This window comes from Chlorella variabilis (assembly GCF_000147415.1).
Source record: "Chlorella variabilis unplaced genomic scaffold CHLNCscaffold_14, whole genome shotgun sequence".
NCBI classification, from domain to species: Eukaryota; Viridiplantae; Chlorophyta; class Trebouxiophyceae; order Chlorellales; family Chlorellaceae; genus Chlorella; species Chlorella variabilis.
In genome coordinates, this window is record NW_005435074.1 from 947,024 (window position 1) to 971,171 (window position 24,148).

Here is a 24,148-nt window from a genome sequence, read left to right on the forward strand (position 1 = left end):
CAGGAAACTACGGCCGCAACTCGGCAGCACGGGGGCGTCGCAGCGTGCCCCCGCCGCCGCCGCGCTGCCCCCCGGGCACGGCGGCGGCGGCAGCAAGCTTGGGCCCAAACGCCGTGCCGCCGAGTCCCGTGGCTGCGACCGTAGACCGTGGGCCGGAAACTGCGGCCGCAGCTCGGCGGCACGTGGTTCTGTTCAAATCGCCAAGCGTGCAGCAGCGCCGAACCACGCTTCCCGGCCTCGGCGCATGCCTTCAGGGGCCCCCTATCGCTGGGCACACCCCTCCAACACCGAACATGCGCCCGGGGGGGAGGGCGGCCCGGGCTGCCCAGGCCAAAGTGGGCCGCCCTCGAGCAAGAGGCGGCCGGTCTGTGTGCTGAATGAATGAATGGATGCGTACTACGCCTTCCTAAGATCATGGTCAAGGCGGAGATGAGGTGCTACTGATGCTCAGCGCGTCACTGCCACACACACTGGCAGCGTGCCCGCTCACCTCCCTCTTGTCCCCCGACGTTCCTTGCCCCAGAACGAGATCACCCTGGATGACGCACGGCAGCTAACGGACAGAGGCTGCAAGTACGTCGTTGAAGGCAAGTTCCATGCGTTATTTGTGCCAGCCCGCCAACTCTTTGGCAGCTGGCTATAACCGAGAACTACTAGCCCGCTGCAGGTGCCAACATGCCCACCACCGCTGCTGCCGTGTCCCACTTTGAGCAGCACGGGGTCGTCTTTGGCCCAGCCAAGGCCGCCAATGCAGGAGGCGTGGCAGTGTCAGGGCTGGAGATGGTGCAGAACAGGGTCGGGCTGCAGTGGACGCGGGAGGAGGTGCGCCATGCATGCATGGCTGCCTCTGCTGCATCATGCAGCGCAGCGCCGCTCGACAAGCCGGCTCACTGTGTGTGCGTTCAGGTGTGTGAGAAGTTGAAGGAGATCATGACCAAGATCTACACCACCATCAAGGGCGCGGCAGAGGAGTATGGCACCACGCTGGCCGCAGGTCGGCATGCCGGAGCTGCCACCTGGCCCACCTGCAGCCTGCCAGCCATGAACGACACAGCATGCTGCCTTCGATGGCTCCCCATGCTGCAGGTGCCAACATCGCCGCCTTCACCAAAGTGGCCGAGGTGGTGCTGGCGCAGGGCGGGGTGTGATGGGGTGTGATGCGTGCGCAGGCATGCTGCATGCTGGTGTGTCACCGCTGCTGACATTGCGCCATGCTGCATAACTTCAGTTAATGTCAACTCGAAGCAGCATGCGTGTGGCTGCTCGACTTGTGCGTAGTGGGCTGTAAAAATGTTGATAGAATGTACACTGAGCAGGGAGCACAGCAGGACCAGCAAGGCGCTGCCAAAATTGCGTCAAAGTGAGCACGCCCAGAGATCACAGCCATGATGTCACAGCCTGCTTTGCATGCCGCCGGCCACCACTAGTGTCTCGCCGGTGATGTAGGAACTATCATCTGACGCCAAAAACGCCACCGCCGCCGCCATATCCTGCGGCGCGCCCAGGCGCCCCAGCAGCGTGCGGCTCTTGTTTAGCTCCTCCATCTCTGGGTTGGCCACCAGCGCCGAGGCAAACTGCATCAGGAGAGCGGCAAAAGAAAAGTGGAGGAGTCAGCGGCATGGGTGGCTGTTTGCGGTGTCAGCGATGGGCCGCTTGTGGCTGCTGGGCTCCCAGGTGGCTGGCTGGCCCAGCGTGATTCGCTGGAGGCATTCCCTTGCTTGCCTTGGTGGGCACGATGCCAGGCGCCAGGCAGTTGACCCGTATTCCATCGGGGCCCAGCTCCTCAGCCAGCGCCTTGGTGAGCCCCAGCAGGGCCGTCTTGGACACAGCATACCTGCACACGCACCAGGGCGGCACAGGGTAGGCATGCATGGCTCCTACCAGGCCCATCGACACCACGCACATGGCACGCCGCCAGTCAGCATGCAACCAGCCCGGTGGATGATCAGCTCACATGGCGATGGGGGGCGCCGGGCTGAACGCCGTGTAGCTGCTGACAAAGACGATGGCGCCGCCGCGCGGCATGTGCGGCACCGCAGCCTTGGCCAGCAGCACTGCGCTCTTCACGTTGATGTCCAGAATCTTTTCTATGGCCGAGTCCTGCGGTGGAAGGCATGTCAGCAGCACGCCTGCAGTTAGGCAAGGGGGCACTCCAAGCCAGCAGCCCCTGCGGGAGGTGTTTGCCGGTGCTGCACTGCATGGTGGCCCGAACTGGCAGGCACAGGCATGCAGGTGGAGAGGAGGGCAGTGCAGCCTGCAGCGCAGCCCACCTCCATGGTGAGGATGGGACCTGCGGCGGGGTTGACTGCGGCATTGGACACCAGGATATCCAGCCTGCCGTATGCGTCGAGGGCAAACTGGACCAGCTTCTGCGGCAGGAATGGTGGGCATGCGAGCCATGTCTGGGTGTTGCAAGAGGTGCCAACAGGCCAACAGCGGGCCAGGAGCGAGGCTGCCTGGTGCCTGCCTGCCCCAGTCATTCCCTCTGCATTCTTTGCTCATGGCAGGTGACGCCTGCTGTGGGCCAACCTTCGATCCCATGGGCCACCGCACCTGCAGCTGTGCCTTGTCGCCCACGTGGCATGCTGTGCCCGCCACCTCCAGACCCTCAGCCCTCAGCTGCTGCACCGTCTCCTCCACATTCTGCTGCTTGCGTGACGACACCACCACCCGGGCTCCCTGCAGCCATGGGACAGAGCATGGTGGGAACGTGGCAGCCGGCTCATGGGGCCAGCGCGGCGACCTGCTGCCTGCGCACCTCAGATGCCAGGCGCCGCACGATGCCCAGCCCGATGCCCGCTGTGGAGGCGGTAACGACGGCCACCTTGCCCTCCAGCCTCCTGCACGCGCATAGGCAGGCAGGGCACCAGCATGAAGCCTGGTCATTGTGGGAGGTGGGTGGGTAGCAGCGGGTGGCGGGACGTGCGCGAGGGATGCTGCCGCACCCTGGTCTTGCTGGCGGCGCACCATCCGCGACCTGCACACCAGCAAGGGTTGCCCAGCACCCTCTGCTGGCTTCCCTTGCCCACCTGCACTTGCCCGACATGCCGCCGCGCCTCACACACAACCTGTTGCGTTTGATACTCCCTAAATGAGACACACAGCTCAGAAGGCCCGTGATCTGGGTTCTGCGCACGGTTTCGTGATCTCGCTCATGAGACAGCGGGGCGCGCAGCAGGCAGCAGGACCTGCAGGCGGGACCCGGAAGCCACCGATGCCCTGGACGCGGGTGGTTATCGCTGAGGTAGGCTTGGACGGGCTGGGAGCCCTCGATCGCCAGCTGCCGCAGGATGAGCGAAGAGTTTAGCGAGGAGACTCTGGCCAAGGCACGCACCGCGAAGATCTACATAGAGCACCTTTACAAGGTGCAGCGCCAGAATGTCAGGGAGCGGCAAGACAGGTGAGCCGCTGCGCCCCCGTGCCGCCCCCAGCGGCGCCTTCGGTTGCCGCCAACCACCACACCGCCTGCCTAGTACACATGCAGTCTGTGCAATCGCCACTGGCCGGTCTACAGCAGCAGAAGGGTGCTTTGGTGCCCTAATCGCGCCGCTGCTGCACCAACCTATGGCTCCCGCCGCCTATATGCGGTTGTTCCCGACCGTGCCGCACACAAGCTCCCCGCCAACCTCCCCTGCAGGCGCGCCAAGCTGGAGCAGGAGCTGCAGTCGTACTCGCTGAGCGAGGAGCAGCGTGCGGCGGCGCTGGCGGAGCACGAGAAGCGGGAGCGCGAGTACAGCCGGCTGCAGCGGCAGCGGCTGTGCATGGACGACTTTGAGCCGCTGCGGCTGATCGGCAAGGGCGCGTTTGGGGAGGTGCGCATCTGCCGAGACCGCTCCACGGGCAAGCTGGTGGCGGTGAAGAAGCTGAAGAAGGCGGAGATGGTGCGGCGCGGGCAGGTGAGCATGGCAGGCGGGCAGGGGTGGCAGGCAGGGGGGCACAGACACACCCCAGGCGGACGCCGCGGCTGCCAGCTGGCAGGCACCCTTGTTCTGCTTCTGTTGATGCTCTCTGCCCTCGCATCTGTGTTCTTCATTTGCTTCCAGTGCTGCCACTGTGCAGTGCACCACGGCTTGGTGCAGTGTCCTTGACCGCACCACGGCCCCTCCCTCGCGCTGCCTGCCCCGCAGGTGGACCACGTGCGTGCAGAGCGCAACGTGCTGGCCGAGGTGCAGCACCACTCCATCGTCAAGCTCTACTACTCGTTCCAGGACGAGGAGTTCCTGTACCTGGTGAGGCGGGTGGGCGGCATTTGGCGGCGGTGGTGGCAGGTTGGTGCGATGCCCTGCGGTCCAGGGGTGGCAGGGCCTTGCGGCATTGCAGCATGCAACGCACATGAGTAGGGGCAGGCACAGCGCTGTGCAGCACCTGCTCGATCACCACCACACACACTTGCAACCTGCCGTGCCCTGGGTGCCAGGTGATGGAGTACCTACCTGGCGGCGACATGATGACGCTGCTCATACGCAAGGAGATCCTTCCGGAGCACTGGGCACGCTTCTACCTGGCGCAGGTGCGGCGTCACGCAGGCGCAGCTGCATGGGGGCTGGGCGGCAGCTGCACCTCGGCAGCAGGATGAAGCGGTTGCAGGCTTGCGGACGGCACACGCTGTGCTGGAGTCTGCCAAGCACCATCCTGCTCTCCCCCCCTCCTCCCTTCCCACCTCCTCGCCCGCAGACCGTGATTGCGCTGGAGGCGATCCACGCGGGCGGCTACATCCACCGCGACATCAAGCCAGACAACCTGCTGCTGGATGTGGGGGGCCACATGAAGCTGTCGGACTTTGGGCTGTGCAAGCCCGTGGATGTGTCCACCCTGCCCGCCTTTGCCGCCGCAGTCAGCGCGGCGGCGGGCGCCGCGGCGGGGCTGCCGCCCTCCCCCAGCCCGCGGTCGCAGGGCGAGCAGCTGCGGCACTGGCAGGTGCGCGGGCTAGGCTGGCCTCCCGTCTGCCATGCTGCAACGACTGGGTACCGGCCCGCTGGCCGCCACTGCCTCCACCACGCTGCTCTCACCTGCCAGCAGCCCCCACCGCGCTGCCCTGGCCTCCTCTACGCCCCCAACTGCCGTGCAGGAGAATCGGCGCAAGCTGGCGTTCTCCACAGTGGGCACGCCCGACTACATCGCACCAGAGGCGAGTGGTCAGCTCGGCTGCTGCCAGCTGGCGCCAGCTGGCCCCAGCCATGCTCGCCAGGACTGCCTGTGGGCGCTGTCGTCCCGGCTGGTGGCCATGTGCATGCCCTAAGTCACGCGTCGCCGCCTCACTTGCCCACCCTCACCCCACCTCAACCCACCGCACGCCGCCTTCCTCGCTTTCGCCGCAGGTTCTGATGAAGAAGGGGTACGGCATGGAGTGCGACTGGTGGAGCGTGGGCGCCATTGCCTACGAAATGATGGTCGGCTTCCCGCCCTTCTACTCGGGTGGGTGGCCGGGGACGGGGGGTGTGGCGGCGGGACCGATGTGCGGCAGGCCTGTGGCCGGGTGCCGGGCACATAGCTCAAAGTAACGCAGTCCCAGCTGGCATCGCTGGCTGATGTGTTGTGGCAGCCGCCCATCCCCTGCCGCCCGCGCCCTCCCGCCTCCCGCCTCCCCTGCAGACGACCCCATGACCACGTGCCGCAAGATTGTCAACTGGCGCACCTACCTGCGCTTCCCTCCCGAGGCCGAGGCGGCGCTGACCCCCGCCGCCCGCGACCTCATCTCCCGCCTGCTGTGCGACGTGGAGGAGCGGCTGGGCAGCCACGGCGGCGCGGCGGAGATACGCGCGCACCCCTTCTTTGCGGGCATCGACTGGCAGCGCCTGTACGAGGTTAAGCCGCCCTACCGCCCTGCCGTGGAGCACGAGCTGGACACTCAGGTGGGTGGGTGGGGTGGCAGCTGTGTGTAAGCTGAGGGTGCATGGTGGTGGTTGTGGTGGTGCAGGAGGATCTGTTGTCTTGCGCCCCCCACACACCTGTTGCCGTGCCGCGCCGCCCGCCCTCCCGGCTTGGTCTTGCCTGCCCCGCCTTTCCTCCCGTCATCAGAACTTCGAGCAGTACGAGGACGAGGGCGGCTCGGGCCTGACCCCCGGCGGCTCCCGCTCCCGCCCCATCGCCGACCCCAACTTCATCGGGTACACCTACAAGAACTGGGACGTGGTGCACAGCGCGCAGGGTGGGTGCACTCGGAGGGAGGGGGCCGGTAGGGTAGGGAGTGGGTGGGGCAGTGGAGCCAGGCTGGGTGGGAGGGTTGGGTGCCTAGCCGTGCGGTGCGGCATGGATGCGTGCTGGCTGCGCTGCGGGGGGTCCCACCGCCCTGCCTGCGTGTTGCTCCTCGGTTCCTTTGATTGCAGCAAAGCAGCGGGTCAAGGAGCAGCGAGACAGGCTGGCACGGCCCAGCATCAACGAGCTGGCGGCGGCCTTTGAGGAGCATGCTAACATCTAGCCCCCACCGCCCTCTCCTGATCTGTTTTATTTTTTTGTTGCATCAATCCAGACCAGCAGCTTTTCTTTCTCTTCTTGGCAAGTAACCGCCCCCCCCTTCCCATCCCGCTCCTTCACTCTGTTTCTGCCTGCTTGTTGCGCGATTCCCCCTCACGCTGGCGTTTGCATGCCTGACCGACTGTCAACAGCTGTCAACTGAGCGTTCAGTCCAGCTCACGGAGCAAGGGTGCCCCCCATACTGCGCTCACGCCAGCGCGTGCAGCACAACGCCCAGCAGCACGTCGGGCGCCGCGGGCAGCGGCTCCTGCCGGAAGTAGGGGCTCTGCAGCGCCTGCTCCGCGCTCAGCCGGTGGTCTGGGTTGTACTGCAGCAGCCCCGCCACCAGCTGCACCGCGTCGGGGGGCGCCCCAGGCAGCGCCGCGCCCAGGTCCCGAGCCGCCTGCTCTTGGAAGATCAGCTTGCCCCAGTCGGGCAGTTCCCGCACGCCTACAATGGGGTTGCGTGTGGTGGGTGGGGGTGGGTGGGGACGGTTCGGGCAGCATTGCCTAGATCGGGGCAACCACAGCAAGCAGCTTCCCCGCCTGGCCTGGGCTTGTGTCCTTCACCCCACCCTTGCCCACTGATCTCCCTTCTCAACTGCCCACCCACCCACCCTGCCCACCTGGCCACCGCTCCTCGCTGATGCTGCCCAGCTGGTCGCTCATCAGCGCCAGCTGCGCAATGTCGCTGCTGCCCGGGAACAGCGGGCGCCCCGCCAGCAGCTCTGCCAGGATGCAGCCCGCGCCCCACAGGTCCACCCCAGGCCCGTAGCTCCGCGAGTTGAACAGCAGCTCCGGCGCCTTGTACCAGCGAGTGCACAGCGCGGCGCCAGGAGTCAGGCCGCCCGCCACCTCCTCCTCATCCGACGCAGGCTCGCCGGCGACCCCGTTGGAGGACGCGCCCGGCAGGTGCCTCGCCTGCCCAAAGTCTGCCAGCTTGACGGCGCCTGAGGACGCGACGAGGATGTTGGAGGGGGCGACGTCGCGGTGCAGAAAGCCGGCGGCGTGGCAGGCCGCCAGCGCCTGCAGCAGCTGCTGCGCCACCGCCTTGGCCACCGCCGCGTCCAGCGCCGTGCCCCGCAGCCGCGCCAGCAGCACCCGCAGGTCGGTCAGGCAGTGCTCCAGCACCAGCGCCACAGAGAAGCCCTGCAGGTGAGGGGGGGGGGGGGGCAGGCGCGGGGTGGTGCTGGCGGGAGGGATAGGAGCAGGAGGCCGGTGCGGTGGCACAGTTCCCACTGGATGCACCCCACCAAGTGCAGGCCCTGCCCACCTGCTGCTTCACCCCCAGCAGCGACACCACCGAGGGGTGCTGCACCGCGCGCAGCAGGCGCAGCTCTCGACGCACATGCGTCGGCAGCACCCCCTCCTCCTGCAGGAACATGTGCTTGAGGGCCACCAGCCCGCCTGTGGCACGGTGCCTGGCACGGTGCACCTGCACCGGCAGCAGGGGCCGTGAGGTGCGCACGGTGGCAAGCGTGGCAAGGCTGGGCCTGGCACGGCACGGCCTAAACATACGCCGTGCCCACCTCTGAAAAGGTGCCGTGACCCACTTCATCCTCCACCTCGTACTCGTCAGTGCCAGGCACGTCAAATAGAGCCATGCCGATCCTCGCTTGATGCACAGAGAGAGGAGCAAGTCCTGCGGGGAGGGCGGGAGCGTGGGTGCCGCCGCCGTTCACTGCCGGTGGCCCGGCAGCCCGGCCAGCGCGCCCCTGGCATTATTTATTTTGATTGCATGACATGTCTGGCCATCACGCAGCAGCACAGCAGTCCCAGGAGCCCAAGAGGCAGAGGCGCGTGGGCCGGCCATTGGTTTGGTGCCCACTTGCCTGTCTGCTAGCTCTCCACTCGATGCACAGGCAGCGTGATTGGCGGGAAGGCAAGAAGCGCTTCTTAGGCCAACTCGTACCGCAGCTGGAGGAGCCTGAATCCTGCCCTGCCCTCGTCTCCTCTGTTTCCTGTAATGCGGCTACCATTGTTGGTGCTTGCCCTGCTCGCTTTCGGCGGTGGCCAGGTAATCTGCGGTGGCCAGGGAATCTGGTGCCCGCTAGCGTGCTGCAGAGGTTTCGAGGAGGCAGCCTGATGTGCGATGGTGCACACCTTTCCCGCGTGTGCAGGCGGTGGCAGATGTGGATGGCGGCGGCGGCGGCAGGGCCCGGGGCGCCGCCGCGGGCCTACGCGCCGCGGCCCCCCTGCAGCGCCTGCAGCGCCTGGTGCAGCAGGCGCGGCATGGCGCCGTGGACAGCAACATGACGGCCTCGATGGTGCGACTGGCGAAGGAGGTGGTCAAGGGCGTGGTGAACCACGCGCGGAACAAGCAGCCGGCGCCCGGCGTGGCCGCCAACATGCTCGAGTCGCTGGGCCGCGCGGCGGCGGCGGCGGCGCCCCTCCGCGTGCCCCGCGGCCAGCTGCTGGTGGAGCGCTCCAAGCTTCTCAACGCCATGGGGCGTACAGAGGCGGCGCTGGCAGCCACCGAGGAAGCGGTGGAGGTGTTCGGCGCTGAGCTGGCAGCGTGGGCGGCTGGCCCCGAGGCCGGCACGCCCGTCAATGGGACCGGCAGCGAGGCGCGCCACCAGGCCGCTGCCGCGCTGGGCAGCCTGCTGGACGTGGCGGCGCTGTGGCGCCAGCTGGGGCGCGAGGAGCGCGCCAATGGCGTGCTGGCAGAGGCGGCGCGCGTGGCGCCGCTCATCCCCTCCACGCCCAACTACCTGCGCGCCATGGCACAGCTGTCGCAGCTCACAGGTGGGAGGGGCAGCTGGTGGTGGTGGCCGATGGCGTGTGTGTATTTTCGTGTGTGTGTGTGTGTTGCGGAGGTTGAGAGGCACTGTGGGCGCTGCCCTCGCCCAGCTCCTGCGCACCCGCCTGGCCCCTCAACCTCCCGACCCGCAGATGAGCAGCTGGAAAGCGCGCTGAGCTGCATGGCGGCTGTGGAGCGGCAGACAGGGCCAGCAGCGGCGGGCTGCTCCTGGATGAAGCTGAAGGAAGCTGCGGACAACGAGACGGCGGCGGGCAACGAGATGGTGGCCGACCTGCATCGCCTCTATTATGCAGCACACAGGGGCCTTCACAGCCGCAAGTGAGGCTTGGTGGGGGGCGACAAGGCAGTCAGCAGCCAGCCACTTGAGCAGGCAGGCAGCATGGCTCGGAGCACATGCACCGCTGCGCTGCGTTGGGTGTGTGTGCTCCCGTCTGGCTGCTGACGCGGAGGGCGGCCGGCCCCTGCTGCCCCCGCAGGCGGTATGCCGAGTCGTGGCGGGCGCTGGCACGGGCTAAGGAGCTGCACTATTCCAAGCACACCTATGTGCACCGCGACTTTGAGCAGATGGTGGACGATATGGTGCAGCTGTTCCCCTCGCCACACAAGTTTGTGACGGCGGTAGCGGAGGAGGCGGCGGCCAGCCCACCCCCTGCCCCGCGCAGCGCGATGCATGTGCAGAGCCTGATTGCCAGCAGCAGCGCGCGGCTGCAGCGCCTGGTGGCCCGCCTGTCGCGGTGGCGGCGGCACCCAGACGCAGCGGCGCCCAGCGGCGGCAGCCAGCAAGCCCAGCCAGAGGCGGCGGCTGAGGATGAGGCGCCGGCTGAGGATGGCGGAGGCTCCAGTGCCGTTCCGGGTACTGGCGACGGCAGCAGCAGCACAAGTGGCAGCGGCAGCAGCAGCACCGGGCTTGCGACCAGCAGTGCTGGGGCCAGCGGGAGCGGCGAGATGATTCCCATCTTTGTGATGGGCATGCCGCGCAGCGGCAGCACCCTGGCAGAGCAAATCCTGGCCAGGTGCGTGTCGTGGGGAGGAGAGGGAGCAGAGGTTTGTGAACGTGTGTTTGGGGTGCCATCTCTGGGGACCGCACACGCTAGCTATGGCCGCATCAGCCTGCAGCGAGTAGCCCGAGCTATGGGGCACTGCGTTGTTCCACCGCGCGTGCCGACCGCGGCTCTTCACCTTGCCTCATCTTCCGCCTACGCTGTGCAGCCATCCTGATGTCTATGGTGCTGGGGAGCACAGCAGCCTGCGCACGGTGACGGGCACGCTGCAGGAGCTGATAGGCGAGTCAGGGGGTCAGCACCGAGTCTGGCAACAGCCAAAGGGATCCAGTGCAGCCGACAGGAGCTCTGCCTGCGGCCCAACCGCGCGCTCCTGCGCTCCCTTCCACCCACATGTTTCTCCTTCTCTTTCTCCGTGCCGCAGCCGGCAACGGCACCGTGACCCCCACCCAGCTGACCCAGATGCGCCGCCGCTACCTTGCCGCCATGCGCTTCAAGATACCTGTGGAGCACCGTGGCGCCAAGTGGCTGGTGGACAAGGCGCTGAGCAACGCCTGGCTGGTGGGACACATCGCTCTGATGATGCCGCAGGTGGGCGGCAGGCAGCAGGGCAGGGCGGCGATGGTTCGGGGATGCAGGCTGGGGCATGCAGGCCACTCATCCAGGAGCCTGCAATACACAGCGCTGGCTAGGCTGACCTCGCCGGCTGCCGCATCATTTGCATTGCGTTTGCCAAGCATGTGCGGGCCCCGTGCCGGCTGTGGTGCAGGCCTGCCTGGTGCATGCGGTGCGGCACCCCGCCGATGCCTCCCTGTCCGCCTTCCAGCAGAGCTTCTTCCCCGAGAAGGTGTCCTGGTCCTTCAACCTTACAAGTGAGGCGTGCGCAGCTGGGCTGGGGCCGAGGGCCCAGGTGGAGAGCGGTAGATTGGCAGCGGTCAATTTGCTGGTGTCTGCTCCTGCAACACTGCTGGCCTGGACTGCCCACCCGCCTCCCATCCCAAGTGCTGATGCCTGGCTCCCTTGCGGGCTGCCAATGCCCGCAGACATTGCGGCGCACGTCAAGGCGCACCACCGGCTGATGGCGCACTGGGACCGAGTGCTGCCGGGCAGGGTGCTGCACCTCCACTATGCTGACATGGTTCGGGATCAGGTGGGTGGGTGGCTGCATGGTGGGGGTGGTGGTGGTGGTGGTTTGTGGTGGGAGGGAGCACCCGGATTGCAGCTGGCCTAGCGAGAGCTGCCGTAAGTGTTCAAGAGGAGGCGCGACCGCTTCGTTGCACCACACCATGCCGCCGCATGCAGGAGGGCACCACGCGGCGGTTGGTGGAGCACTGCGGGCTGCCCTGGGACCCCGCCTTCCTGCGCTTCTACGAGACCGAGCGCTCCGTGCAGACCGCCAGCCAGCTGCAGGTGCTCCCTGCGCCCTCTCATGCCCCTGCCCCTGCGTATGCGCTGTGCACAGCAGCCAACTAACATGTGTGTCGGTCGCTGCTGGTGTAGGTCAAGAAGCCAATCTACAGCAGCTCGCTGAACAAGTGGCCGGCCTACAAGGAGGGGCTGGCCCCACTGCTGGTAGAGGCACGTTGCTTACGGCTGGCCATTGGAATGTGCTGATTCCCAGGGCTCCATCGCCCGCCCGCCAGCGCGCCACTCACCGACTCCTGCCGCCCTTGCATCTCCCTGCTGCAGCTGCGGGACACCATCCTCACTTACGAGCAGATAGTGGGGCTACCCTCCTCCCAGGACCTGCTTGATGAGGTGCAGACGCAGCTGACAGCGCTGCAGCAGCAGCAGAAAGAGCAGGAGGAAGAGACGGCAGCGACGGCCATCCAGCAGCGGCTGCACCAGCCAGGGAGCAAGGGGGAGCAGCAGCAAGTAACGGATGGTGGCATTAAGGAGCAGTCATCGGTGCAAGAAGAGCAGGATAGTACTGCCACAGCGGTGGCTGAGGCGGAGACTGAGGTAGTGAAAGCAGAAGACGGCGAGGCAGCGACAGCCGCTGGAGCTGATGCAGATGAGGCACCAGAGCCCGAGGAACGGGAGGAGCTGTGACCCAAACAAATCGACACAACTTTTGGTTCACAGCCAATTTTGTCCAATCAGCACTGCACTACATTCTGGCCTTACATCTTACAGCATACAGTTTTGTTGCTATTTTTACAAAAGCCCCTCGTAAACCTAGGGGAGTGCAAAAATGTAAGGCCTCAACTTTCGTTCATTTCATTGGAGTAGCGTTGGATTGTGAGAGGAGGAGGCAAGCCGGTGCGTAATCAGCGTTGATGGGCATTCGTGTTGGCGGCACAGAGCCAAAGGAGCAGGAGATGGGGTATCTTCACCCAGCAAAGCAGAGGGCAGGAAAGGGGCGAGTGGAAAACAACAACGAGGAGGAAGCAGAGGCGTCACCATCAGCTGTCCGCGCTGCCCTCAACGGCGCCGACTTCTCAACGCGCGGCGAATGTTCCAGCTCAGCGGGAAATGCTGGGAACCCGCCTGCGTGTGCCCCCCCATCTGCTCCAATGCCTGCAGCTCCTGCTCCCCGGCTGAGGCTTCGTCTGAGCTGCTTTCGGCAACAAGCGATGCTGCAGAATCCAAGCCTTCCAGCCCTTCCATGCTGCAGGCGAAGGGCCGGTTGAAAGGAGGGGTGAGAGCAAATAGGCATGGAACCGTGGCAGCGCATGGAGCTGGTGGCCGCAGCCAGTATCTGGCCGCAACCAAATGTCTGCAAGCCCGCCCGCCAGCTCCGAACAGGCGAGTCACCTGTCCTCCGTCTCCTCCATCCCGCTGGCGTCTGCCTCCTCCATGTCGCCATACTCTGCCTTCGTCGTCACAACTCCTTCCTCCTGGTTTGAAACCAGCATGGTCTGCAACATCCCGCCGTATCCGCGCACCTCGCTGGCGGCGGCAACCACCAGCGCCAACAGCAGCAGGCGGCCAGCGCTCTGGCGATGCCCTGTCAACATCTTCTCCAGGCCTGCACAAGGCGGCAGCAAGGGCAGTGTGGTGAGGCGCACAGTGTGCGTGGCGAGGAGGGGAGGCAGCTGTGCTGCAAGCACCCTCGAGGAGGGGATGGCTGCGTCTCCACCTGTGGCGGCGGTGTGTCCTTTCCCCTGTCGGCGAACTCGGATGAAGGCTCAGTCCCAAAGCCACGAGCTCCCGAGTGTCCTTTCCCCTGTCGGCGAACTCGGATGAAGGCTCAGTCCCAAAGCCACGAGCTCCCGAGTAGGCTGTAGTAGACGGCAGGCCCTCTAGAGAGGCAGGTGGGTCGCTGGAAGCAGGGCAGAGGAAGTGCAGAGTCTGCACATGCAGTAATAATGCCCAGCAAAGAGACACCCATCCTTCCCCCGTTTCGTCCAGTACTGCAGATGATCCCTGGGAACGGTGCCGGCCACAGGAGGCGCCTAGAGGAGCTTGACAGGCGGCCAGTTGCGGCCTTGCGCCCTGCCATGAGGGCGCGCCAAGGAGTGGCGGGCTGGCGGCAGTAGTGGCGGCGGGCACGTCGCGCAGTATGCGTCGCGACTGTCTTGTCACGACTGATCAGGCCAGCTCGGCTGACCTTCCCCTTGTCCTTTCTCACCCTTACTAAACCCTGAAAGAACATTTGATGTCAATATTTACACAGAAACCCCTAAACCTATCAATGGAAGCAAGGCCAAAGAGTCGTTATCGTGACATGATGACAAGTCAGAGTGTGAACGGGAAGGTGTACAGAAATCCCAGAACGCATGGTACGGCTCCGGTCGGTTGCCGGCTTCACTCAGCCAGCTGGCAGTCCTCCACGCTGCCATCCGCCTCCTCCCAATCAGAGTCGCTGGCGTGGCCCGCCGCGATGCGCTCCGCCGCGCGCCTGGCGGCCTCCTGCCTCTCCAGGTCCGCCGCTTGCCCAGGGCTGGCGGGCGCCTTGCCCTTGTCTGTCGACACGGGTGCGGCAGCCTCCACCACTGCCTCCGCCAGCTCAGACGGAGTGGCAGTGGGAGAAGCGGGGCTGGCGGGCATCGCCTCCTCGCGCTGCTCCTCCACCTGCTGCTCCTCGCGAGCGTCCGTCCCAGCCGCATCCTCGATGGGCACGGTGTGCGGCGCCCGCTGCTCCTGCTCGTGGCGCGGCGCATGGCCAACAGGCACAGTGCGCAGCTGCTGCTCTGGCTGCTGCTGCGCCTGCTCCTCCGGCCCCTCAACGGGCACGGTGCGCACCTCCTGCCGCCCGGCAGCGGCGCCACTGCCGCAGCGGCGGGCCTGCTGGCGGCGGCAGGCGTGCATGGAAGGCGCTGCGCCGGCCGAGCACTGGTGGTTCGCCGTTGGAGCCTGCAGGTGGCAGAAGGAGGGGGGGCAGGCAGGCTGCAAGGTGAGTGGCAACTTGGCAAGGTGCACACTGCCATTGGAGGAAACATGCTTCTGGCCAATTCAGGCTGAGGACGACAGGAACCCCACACACGAGGCCCTCATACCTGGTGGGGGTGGAAGGGGCGGTTGGGGCGGCAGCTGCGCTGGGCCATCAGGGGCGTGTCGGCGGCGGTGGCGGCGGTGGCGGCGGTTGGGCCGGTAGCTGGGACGGCCGCTGGTACTGGGCAGCAGGCAGGGACACGGCGGGTGATGGCGACTGCCACAGGCTCGGGGCGGTGGTAGGCGGGGGCAGGCTCCACCAGCACCACACGCAGGCGCTGGGGCGGCGGCTGGCGCTGGGGCGGCTGGCGGTAGGGGAAGAAGAGGGAGAGGATGCCTCCCTCCAGGCGTGCCCTCGCGCGCTGCCCCTCCAGGTGGCTGGCCAGCTCCAGAGCGCGGCGGTAGGCCACGGGTCGGTAGGCATCTGCAGGGCAGCGTGGGGCAGGGCGGGAGGTAGGTGGTAGCGTGGGCCATGGTGCCAAGGGTTGGGTGCGAGAGGAGTGTGGGATGCCAAGCGATTGGCGTGGAGCAGGATCACCAGAGGCTGGCAGCACGACCCTGGCACCTGCACGGCGCTTACCAGGCCAGTGGGCGGTGCCGGGCTGGAAGGCGGTGATGTTGAACTCGCTTCCGTTCAGTCGCAGCCTGCAGCATCGGTTTGGCAGGCGTCATGGGAAGGCAGCCCGGGCATGCAGGGTGCGTGCCAGGCAGGCATCGCAGGCAAGGGCGGGACCCGGAACCCGCCGCCACCTGGTGGATGGCCTCACCTGATGTCTGCCGGGGAGAAGGCGCATCCCAGCGGGGTTGTTACCAGCACGCCCTCATCAGACCGAGTGATGGACACCTCGGGCTCTGCCGGGGGCGCATAGGAGGGCTGCCGGAAGGACCCGGCACCGGCGGGCGGGCGGAAGGGCCCAGCGGCCGCCGAGCGGTGCGCCAGGCCGTAGTGCGACGCGCTGGCTGGCATCCCACAGGCCATACCGCGGCATGTGGGCCCCCTGTGGGCAAAGAGCGAGTCCAGCAAAGAATCGAGCTGGCTGACCGCTCCGGGGTTCGATTCCCCCAGGCACATGGGCACGTCCAGCTGCAGAGGGAGGAGCACAGCCATGGATGCGGCACAGATCGGTCTCCGAGAGAGAGAGATAATGGGCAAAGTAGAGATGGGAGCTGCTTTTATGCAGGCATGCCCCCCCCCTTCGAGAAGTGTCCGGCAACCTCCCGGCAGCACGCTCTAGAAGGCAGATGATGGAATCCCGCTTCCAGAGAGGCAGTTCATGTGCAGTTACAACCCTTGGTCTTGTGAGATCGGCAGACTGAGAGAGGCCGCTGCGGCGCCCTGGCGTTCACCGCCACCTGACAAGCAGGCGCCCGGCCGCATCCCCACAAACCACGCAAGTGTCGCCCAGCCCCACCGCCACCGCGGTAACCGCCATGTGCGACCAGCGGGAGGCTGCTGCCGCGTTGCCCAGCTTGCGGTTGAGGGGCAGGTGTGCCTGGCGCTGCTGCTCCCGCAGATCCCAGCATGCCAGCGTGCCACTGGGCGAGCCGTGCAGCATGAAGCGGCCGTCGCAGCTCACTGCAGGCCTGCACAACAGCCACGGCCCCTTGCGGCAGTCGCCGGCGGCGGGGAGCATGGTGCAGCACACGGCGCTGCCGCTACTGCTGCAGCTGCTGCTGGCCAATGGCCACAGCTTGGCCTCGCCGTCGGCAGCCAGAGTCGTCACGTGCAGCGCCGTCGGCAGCGGGAGGAGCATGTGAGGGGGCATGGTGTGCCCGCCCTGCCGGTGCACAAAGCTGCCAGTGCTGGCATCCCACTCGGCATCGCCACTGCTGCTGGGCTGCCGGTAGCGCACCATCACAGCCGCCGCAGGCACACAGTCGTCCTCAAGTGGGGCAGCTGAAGGGCTCAGGGGGCACTGTGGCGCCCCCCAGCCAGCCCAGCTGGCCCATGTAAGTGCTGGCGGTTGCAGGGCCAGCCGGGAGTGGCCCCCAGGTAGCCCGCCGCTTCCGCGCCCAACATTGGCACTGCTGTCGTCTGCTGACGCGCCTGGCGCACCTCCCGCTGCCGCTTCTGCTGCTGCCCACACTTCCGTCTCGCCCTCCTCCGCCTCCAGCTGCCGCCGCCGCCGCCGCCTGCCAGAGCTGCGCATCGATCCCGGCCGTCGGCAGGCGGCGCTGCCGTGCCCTACAAGCTGGCTGGCTGTAGCCTGGCTGACTGCCACTACAGGACCGCGCTCTTGCGGGCCCGGTGTGCTGGCTGCTGGGAGGGCTGCGCCTGAGCTGGGCGCCACCGGCGCTGTGCTGGCCGGCGGCAGCCACATAGCCGCTGCAGGGTGCAGTGCTGCTGCTGGCGCCTGCAGCTCCTGCCCGCCGCCCCTTCTATCGCTGCTGCCGTGGTGTGCTGGCGCCTGGGCCGCCGCCACTGCCTCACAGAACTGCCGGCAGGCTGGCACTGCCCACAGGTCGAGGAGGAGCGGCCCGGCCGGGTCGTCGGCAGCCACCAGCAGCGCCGCATCATCCCCCGGCTGGAAGGCCACACAGGTGGCGCGGAGCCGCAGCACCGCCAGCGCCTCACCCCTGCCCACGCTCCACAGCCTGATGGTGGCATCCTGAGCGGAGCAGCTGGCCAGGAAGCCGCCGCAACTGGAGAAGCAGCAGGCGGCGACGCTGTGGTTGTGCGCGAAGCTGGCGCGCTGCGCTGCCGCGTGGTGTCCCGCCGTGCAGTGCAGCAGCTCGTGCATGTCCCAGACTCGGATGCACCCCTCTGCATCCGCGGTGGCCAGCATGCAGCTGGTGGGATGCAGCACTAGGGTGGTGATGGGAGCTGAGTGCAGGCGGTGGCTGCCCACCTGCGCCCAGCAGCGGAGCAGGCGGCCGCAGGGGGTGGTGGCGTTTGTGTGCTGGCCTTCCGTTTGTGTGCAGGCTTTCCACGCAAGCTCAGGCGCTTGCATGCAACACTGCGCTGCATCAAAGCATCCACGGAGGCGGCAGGGCACCACTTGCCGGTAGCAGCGCCGCCGGTGGCACCAACCGTAGCGCCCACAGCTTCACGCGGCCGTCGTCATCGGCGCTGCAGGTAGCAACAGAATGGTGCTCAGTAAGCAGGGGTGGCCACATGTCCTACCAACCATTCACGGTGGTGGGCTCACCTGATGACGTGGCAGCGGCAGCAACCGCTAGGGAGCGCCAGCCCAGTAACGGCGGCGGCGTGGGCTGGCTTGCAGATCTGCTGCACATCGTGCTCCCCATCGTCAGCCACAATGCTGAGCAAGGGGAGGACAGCTCCCTGTGCTCCTCCCCACTGCAACTCACGAGCGGCCTGGAGCGTCAAACTGCCTGCCATTGCTGCAAGCAACGAATCTTCTCACTCTGATCTGAAATGCGGGTTCGGATGGGCTTCTGCTGTTCAATTGCGGTTCAATTGACTACCTGCTGCCCGTGCTGCGCTTTGTTGTCGCTGCCCTGCAGCAATCAATTGGCTGCGATCGCCGTCATCCAGGCATCTGTGTCAACCTCCCTGAGTGCATCCACGAGGCCACTGGCCCCCACGCCGTAGACGCGTTTGGTGGCTAGCCTTTGGTGCTCAGCAGCAGCAATCGGGGCTGCAACCCTGTGGCAACCGCTCCCAGTGCCGGCCCCAGCACACAGCACGCGCCCCGCTTGTGCTACCACCCCGGCGACGGCGGGTGCAACCGCCTGTAGCGGCGACCGAGGGCAGGGCGCCTGGCACCTATGTTCATCTCTCGGGACAGGCCAGAGCTCTAGACATTGTGGTGGCAGGAGGTTCCACGGGCAATGTCTCCCAAGAAGGCTGCGTTCCTGACGCTGCTGCTGTTCCTCGGCCTCTTCACCTTCCAGCTGCTGTGGACGCACGGCCAGCTGGAGCGGCTGCGCAGCCTGGGCCGCCGTGGCCTGCGGCGGCACGCCCAGCAGCAGCACGCGGCAGCGCACACAGTCGCCATGGGCGCCGAGCTGGACGGCCTGGGCCTGGCCGGCGACGACGGCGGCGCCAGCGGGGCGGCAGACGAGGCGGTTGTGTACGGCGACGGCCAGTCCATGCCCAACCCCGCCCTCATCGTCTTTGCCTTCAACCGAGCCCACTACCTCAACCAGACGCTGCGCTCCCTGCTGCGCCTGCGTGGCCTGCAGCGCTACTCGGTCTACGTGTCGCAGGCAGGGCAAGCCGACGGGCGGGCGGGCGGGCAGGGCGGGCGGGCGGGCAGGCCCGTCAGCTGGCCTGCAGTTGCTTGGGCAGCTGGGGCGCTCTCCGCCCAGCCAGCCTCCCAGCCAAAGGAGTGTGATTGCCGCTGCGCTGCAGGACGGCAACGATACGAGCGTGGCAGATGTGGTTGCGTCGCTGGCGCCGCACTTCCTGCGCCGCGCCCGCGGCTTTGCGCTGTGGCAGAAGACGCCACGGGTGGCAGCGCTGGGGCCCAACCAGCCGGGGCATGCCTGGCTGGCGCAGCATTACAAGTGGGGCCTGGACCGGCTGTTTGCGGAGAAGCACAGCCACGCGGTGATTGTGGAGGACGACATGCTGTTCAGCCCAGGTGGGCGGACACGATCAGGTGGCAGCGGCCGGCGGGCGGCCTGCATACCCACAACCTGCTCTGCTGCTGTCGCCCCCCGTCGCCCTCCCTTCCTGCGCCCTGCTCTTCCAAACGCATGCCCGCCGGCGCGCATGCGCGTTGCCCCACACCGCCCCCGCCCTCCCCCCGCAGACTTCCTGCTGTACTTTGAGGCCACCGCGCCGCTGCTGGATGCCGACCCCACGCTGTGGTGCGTCTCCTCCTGGAACGACAACGGCTTTGTGACGGGGCACGCCTGGAACGCCAGCCGCCTCTTCCGCAGCTCTTACTTTCCTGGTGGGTGGAGGTGTGGGCGTGGGCGGGCAGGGGCAGGCCACCGCTCGTCGAGGGCGCTGTGCGGGTTCCTGAAGCAGGCAGCGTGTGGCTTGCCGCGTGCATGTGTGGGCTGCGCTGCCGCCGTGCACCCGGCCCGAGCGTGCACCCGGTGTGCGCAGGGCTGGGGTGGATGATGAAGCGGGAGCTGTGGGAGGAGCTGGGCCCCAAGTGGCCGCTGGATCACTGGGTGAGTAGCGGGCAGGCGGGGGGCGGCTCAGCAGGAGCCGTGGCCTGCAGGCTCGGGTGCACCACCCCACCCACCCACCCGCACCCACACCCGCACACCACATGCACACACCACATGCACCCCAACCGCCCGTCCACACACTGCAGGACCACTGGATGCGGGACGACGAGGTGGCCAGGGGCCGGGACTGCATCTGCCCAGAGGTCAACCGCAACAAAAACATCGGGGAGGTGCGACGCCTTTGGCTGGGCTGGTCAGGCGGGGCCAGGCGGGGATTCGCAGAAGCAAGAGAGAGAACGCGCCGTGCGGGCCCCGGCCTGGCGCGGTGGGGCAGGCCCCAGCAGCTCCCCTCCTCCCCGGCGCCGCAGGTGGGCGCCAACATGAACAAGCAGGCATTCAAGCGGTACCTCAAGACCATGGGCTGGAACGAAAACCAGACGGTGAGGGCGGGCGTGTGCATGCCCATGCACCCACACCACCGGCTGATGTGTCGCGCCGACATTCGGCACATGCCCACGCCTTGACATGCCACGCAAGCTGCATCCGCCCCCTGCCCCCTGCCCCTCCCCTCCCCTCCACGCCCCAGGTCACCGACTGGGGCGACCTGGACCGCCTCACCCACCGCAACTACGCCGCCGACATGCGCCACGCGCTGGCCACGGCGCAGCCCTGGGACGCGCTGGGGGGGCGCCGCGCGGGCACCAAGCCGCAGGCGGGGGCCACCTACTACGTGTACTACACCATTGAGCAGTACACCAGGCTGGCGCTGCGCATGAAGCTGTGGCCCTACCCGCGCGCCCACTTCCGCCACATCGCCAGCATACCCTGGATGTGAGCGAGCCGCGGGAAGGGTGCCGCTGCGTGCCGGCAAGCTGCCTGCGGCAACCTTGGACCTGGCCCATGCTACAACGCTGGGCAGGCTGCTCGGCTGGCCCCTCGCTCCCCGCTGCCGCATTGCAACGGCTGGCTGGCAAGCTGCTCTTCCTCCTCCTGAGAGCACCTCAGGGTGCCTGCTCCTGCGTGCCTGCCCCTCACTGCTTCTGCCTTCCTCTTTCCCTCTCCCTCCCTGCGTCGCAGGGGTGCGAGCTTCCTGCTAGCCGACCGCCGCTTCTGCCCGCTCATACCCGAGGCGCAGCAGCTGACCCCGACCCCGGGGTTGCTGGTGGTGTCGGGCAAGCAGCACCAGAGCTGCACCGACGCGTGCGCCGAGCAGGGCCTGCTGTGCAGCCGGACCGACTTCTGGTGGCTCAACTCCTGCTCAGGTGGGTGGCTGGGCTGGGGCTGGGCTGGGCTGGGCTGGGCTTTGGGGCGGGCCGTCGGCCGCCCTCGGTTATGCCATGGGCTGTCAGCGGGGAGCAGCAGGATCGCCGCACCCCGCCCCAACCCGCCCCTCACCTGCCCCTGCAGTGCTGCGCAAGCACTTCCCTTGCGAGCATGGGTGCACCGTGGAGCTGGGGCCTGATGTGCCCGCCTATGTGGCGGCTGCCGGGCAGACGCTACACAAGTACTGCCTCATCACCCAGGCACGTCTGGCTGGGGTCCGGTTGGGGGCACCCGCCTGGCGGCGCCCGCCTGGCAAGCCGCCCGCGCATGCCCCTGCAGGGCGGCATCTGGCCCTTCCTGCGCTGCAGCCCTGGCTTCTGAGCCCGCCACTCACGCGCTGCGCCTGCCTCGGTCTGCAGAAGGCATCCACATGTGTGGCCAAGCATGCCGCCACTGCACGGCTGTGCCCGTGCCTGCCAATTGAAGGGGAGGAGGTACAGCGGCGCCTGCTGGCATTGCCAGATGGCAGCGGGCGGCGTAGCGCTAGATCTGTGCTCGCACAGCCGGTTGGGCAGCAGCGGCAGCTAGGGAGCCGTGTGGGCAGAAGAGGCAGTGGGAGCAGCACCACAACAGCATTGTAATCCACTCGCGCCGGCCAAATTTGTCATGTGCTATTGCCTGCACATTCCTCCATCGATTGCCTGCCTATCGCACAGCAACCAACCTGTTACACAACCCCATGGAGGCCGGCAGCAATGGCGGGGCATACCAAATCCGGCAGCAACGTACGGGAGGACAAGGTGGAGGAGGAGGGAACAACGGGGCATGCGTTGGTGTGATGAACCAAGCGGATGCAAGTACAGGGCATTACACAGGAGGCAACTGAGGAGGCAAGCGTCGGGGCTGGGTCGTCGCTGTGCCGCAGAAGGTTGGCGGCCAGCTCACGACAGCCAGTCCTTTGCGGTGTCGTTGCTGACTACCCGCCCCTGCGCCCGCTCCTCCTGCACCTGCTTCACGCTCTTCAGTGCCGCCCGACCCGCTGCGGTGCCCGCCCATGCCTGCTGCCGTGCCTCAGCCTGCACAGGGGAAGGAGTGAATGCAGGGATCGGCGAGGCCATGCTTCGGGCATGCTGCAACAGTCTAGCGCGGGCAAGCACGCGCACCGCTGCCGCCGCTTGCGCCCGCGCCGCCCGGTCCGCCTCGGTGTCAGGCAGCCTGCTGCGCTGGGCTTGGGAGTATATTTGTGCATCTGGCCCGGTGCTCTGCTTGCCGCAGCAGGCCCCCATGTCTCGCTTCTCTTCTGTCGGTCGATCGGTGGAAGAGAGGGTTTTGCCAGGCGACTAGTTGCACTTGCCAGGTCAAAGCCGGAGATGCACTGCTGCTAGGCTACAGCAACGCGGAAGAGGCGCGTCTGCACATTTCTGCCAGCTCGGAGTCCCGCTTTTTCTCCACCGGCCAGCTCGCTTGCATTAAACTCGTTGCATCCCTCATTCGCTCCAACCGCTCCGTGCGTATCTGTGGTGGCATGCCATTGGCGGTGCCAGCCCAACCTTGTGCACGAGCTGAGCGCTGCTGCTCCTTCCATGCGACAGAATACAGATTAGGGACCAGCGCCCTGGCGCCCCGTGTGTGGCGGTTCCTCTGATCAGTTGGATGCGCCATGGCGCCGAAACGGGCGCGGCTGGCGGCGGCGGAGGCCGACAGGGCGGTGGCCGAGTTGGAGGGCCAGGGGCAGGCTGGTGAGTGCCCTCGCTTGTTGCCTCGCCCCTCAATGTGCTGGCTCGCTCCCTCAATCACTGGTCCTTGCTACCGCAGAGACGCTGGCGTTGGCCAGCGGCCAGAATATCCTGCACTTCCTCAGCCGCGCCGCCAAACGCCGCAACAAGTACTCACGAGGCAGCCACGATGTCCCTTCCGCCGTGCTCCTGCCGGCCGGCCTGGTGCCCGGCCTGCCGGGAGCGCGGCGGCCGCAGCCACCAGGCGCCTGTGGCGCCGCGGCAGTGGAAGGGCTGGATGCCCCGGCACCACGTGCGGTGGATGGCTCGCCGCCAGCAGCTTGCAGAGGCAGCGAGCCGTGGGAGGACGAGCCGGGAGGCCAGCAGAAGCAGCAGCAGCAGCAGCGGCAGGAGCAGGAGGAGGCGGAGCAGCAGGGGCAGCCCAGTGATGAGGAGGAGTGGGAGGATGCATGGGCCGATGAGGAGGAGGGCGAGGAGGGTTCAGAGGGGACGGCGGCAGCAACAGGCCGCCGCGCCAGCACAGAGCCTGCGGGCGGCGAGGGGGGCGGTGCCCTCACCATCACGCTGCACCGAGACGGCAGCGAGGAGGGGGCGGTCAGGCCATCCCGCAAGCCGTCGCAGGGCGGCGCCGGCGGGCCCCAGCGGCGCGGCGTGACCAAGGTTGAGCGCATGCGCGCGCAGCTGGTGCACCGCGCCCACCTGCTGTGCCTGCTGGCGCGGGGCCTGCTGCTGGATGCCGCCGCCAGCGACCAGCTGCTGCAGGCGCAGCTGCTGTCGCTGGTGGAGCCGGGGCCGGCGGCAAAGCTGCACGAGGGGTGGGGCGGCCTTGGCGGCGGCGGCAGCGTCAGCCTGCGCGGCGTGTGCCAGCAGGTGGCCTGGGTGCGCAAGACCTTCAGGCTGCTGCCGCCTGCGGGTGGCGCGGGCGGGGAGGACCCAGTGGCGGCGGCGGCGCAGCGCGCCCGAGGGCTGCCCGCCGTCCTGGAGGCTCTGCAGGAGGCGGTGGCGCAGCGGCGGTGCACGGGGGAGCAGCTGGTGGCGCTGTTTGCGGCGGTGCTGCGGGCGCAGGGCGTGCGGGTGCGCCTCGTGCACGCCCTGCACCCCTCCTCGCTGAAGCCCACAGGCAGGACAGGCCGCAAGCCTGCTGCTGCTGCTGCTGCTGCTGCTGCTGCTGCTGCTCTGGTGGTGGTGGTGTTGATACTTGATGAAAAAGGCACTCGCCAGCACATCCGGCAACGCCTGCTTGCCTCCTGCTTGTGTGCATGGTCCCCACACCTGCCTGCCTCTCTTCCCATGCAGATGCGGCCCGGCAGCAGGAACGAGCTATGGCGGCCTTCTCCAGGCAGTTTGGCGCCGCCGCTGCCCCCTACCTGAGCCCAGCTGCAGCATTTGCAGCCCCGGCAGCAGGCGAGGCAGGAGACGAGGCAGGCAGCGGCGGTGCCCCCTGCCCCCCCGCCCCCCTCTCCGCTG

The 24,148-nt window shown here is 67.3% G+C and overlaps 8 protein-coding genes across 8 annotated transcripts in view; 4 read left to right on the top strand and 4 right to left on the bottom strand.

Annotated features, from left to right (window-relative positions):
- The window catches only part of CHLNCDRAFT_25065 (hypothetical protein), a gene marked incomplete at both ends in the record, with an annotated part of 4,214 nt that extends 3,066 nt beyond the window's left edge, over positions 1–1,148 (top strand). The window contains 4 exons of the mRNA XM_005846277.1: positions 524–577; positions 658–822; positions 907–994; positions 1,087–1,148. Of these exons, the coding sequence (XP_005846339.1) occupies positions 524–577; positions 658–822; positions 907–994; positions 1,087–1,148 (369 nt within the window). The remainder of the gene's footprint in view (positions 1–523; positions 578–657; positions 823–906; positions 995–1,086) is intronic.
- A 124-nt stretch (positions 1,149–1,272) lies between these two features.
- Positions 1,273–3,046, bottom strand: CHLNCDRAFT_58302 (hypothetical protein; the record flags this gene model as incomplete). Its single annotated transcript, XM_005846452.1, has 7 exons — positions 1,273–1,574; positions 1,723–1,834; positions 1,955–2,100; positions 2,271–2,369; positions 2,554–2,679; positions 2,759–2,840; positions 3,030–3,046. The coding sequence occupies 7 exons, from the start codon at positions 3,044–3,046 to the stop codon at positions 1,392–1,394; spliced, it is 765 nt and encodes a 254-aa protein (XP_005846514.1). The 3' UTR covers positions 1,273–1,391.
- A 244-nt stretch (positions 3,047–3,290) lies between these two features.
- Positions 3,291–6,418, top strand: CHLNCDRAFT_135759 (hypothetical protein; the record flags this gene model as incomplete). Its single annotated transcript, XM_005846278.1, has 10 exons — positions 3,291–3,400; positions 3,638–3,896; positions 4,128–4,229; positions 4,418–4,510; positions 4,675–4,917; positions 5,069–5,218; positions 5,319–5,415; positions 5,593–5,852; positions 6,019–6,148; positions 6,327–6,418. 10 exons carry the CDS (start codon positions 3,291–3,293, stop codon positions 6,416–6,418), a joined length of 1,536 nt encoding a protein of 511 aa, XP_005846340.1.
- Positions 6,419–6,661: 243 nt separating this feature from the next.
- Positions 6,662–8,056, bottom strand: CHLNCDRAFT_135760 (hypothetical protein; the record flags this gene model as incomplete). The annotated part of the gene is made up of 4 exons (XM_005846453.1): positions 6,662–6,903; positions 7,079–7,601; positions 7,726–7,887; positions 7,982–8,056. 4 exons carry the CDS (start codon positions 8,054–8,056, stop codon positions 6,662–6,664), a joined length of 1,002 nt encoding a protein of 333 aa, XP_005846515.1.
- A 139-nt stretch (positions 8,057–8,195) lies between these two features.
- CHLNCDRAFT_135761 (hypothetical protein) lies at positions 8,196–12,266 on the top strand (the record flags this gene model as incomplete). Its single annotated transcript, XM_005846279.1, has 11 exons — positions 8,196–8,252; positions 8,573–9,197; positions 9,345–9,531; positions 9,690–10,226; positions 10,423–10,508; positions 10,639–10,805; positions 10,984–11,086; positions 11,258–11,364; positions 11,517–11,624; positions 11,715–11,786; positions 11,904–12,266. 11 exons carry the CDS (start codon positions 8,196–8,198, stop codon positions 12,264–12,266), a joined length of 2,412 nt encoding a protein of 803 aa, XP_005846341.1.
- Positions 12,267–12,439: 173 nt separating this feature from the next.
- On the bottom strand, positions 12,440–13,490 carry CHLNCDRAFT_58304 (expressed protein; the record flags this gene model as incomplete). The annotated part of the gene is made up of 3 exons (XM_005846454.1): positions 12,440–12,825; positions 12,972–13,185; positions 13,297–13,490. Coding segments are annotated over 3 exons (687 nt in total), but the record flags the coding sequence as incomplete, so codon positions are not given.
- Positions 13,491–13,964: 474 nt separating this feature from the next.
- On the bottom strand, positions 13,965–17,377 carry CHLNCDRAFT_53248 (hypothetical protein; the record flags this gene model as incomplete). Its single annotated transcript, XM_005846455.1, has 5 exons — positions 13,965–14,513; positions 14,657–15,015; positions 15,172–15,236; positions 15,359–15,675; positions 16,004–17,377. The coding sequence occupies 5 exons, from the start codon at positions 17,375–17,377 to the stop codon at positions 13,965–13,967; spliced, it is 2,664 nt and encodes an 887-aa protein (XP_005846517.1).
- Positions 17,378–19,047: 1,670 nt separating this feature from the next.
- On the top strand, positions 19,048–19,670 carry CHLNCDRAFT_14744 (hypothetical protein; the record flags this gene model as incomplete). The annotated part of the gene is made up of 3 exons (XM_005846280.1): positions 19,048–19,141; positions 19,313–19,456; positions 19,615–19,670. Coding segments are annotated over 3 exons (294 nt in total), but the record flags the coding sequence as incomplete, so codon positions are not given.
- Positions 19,671–24,148: the final 4,478 nt, after the last annotated feature.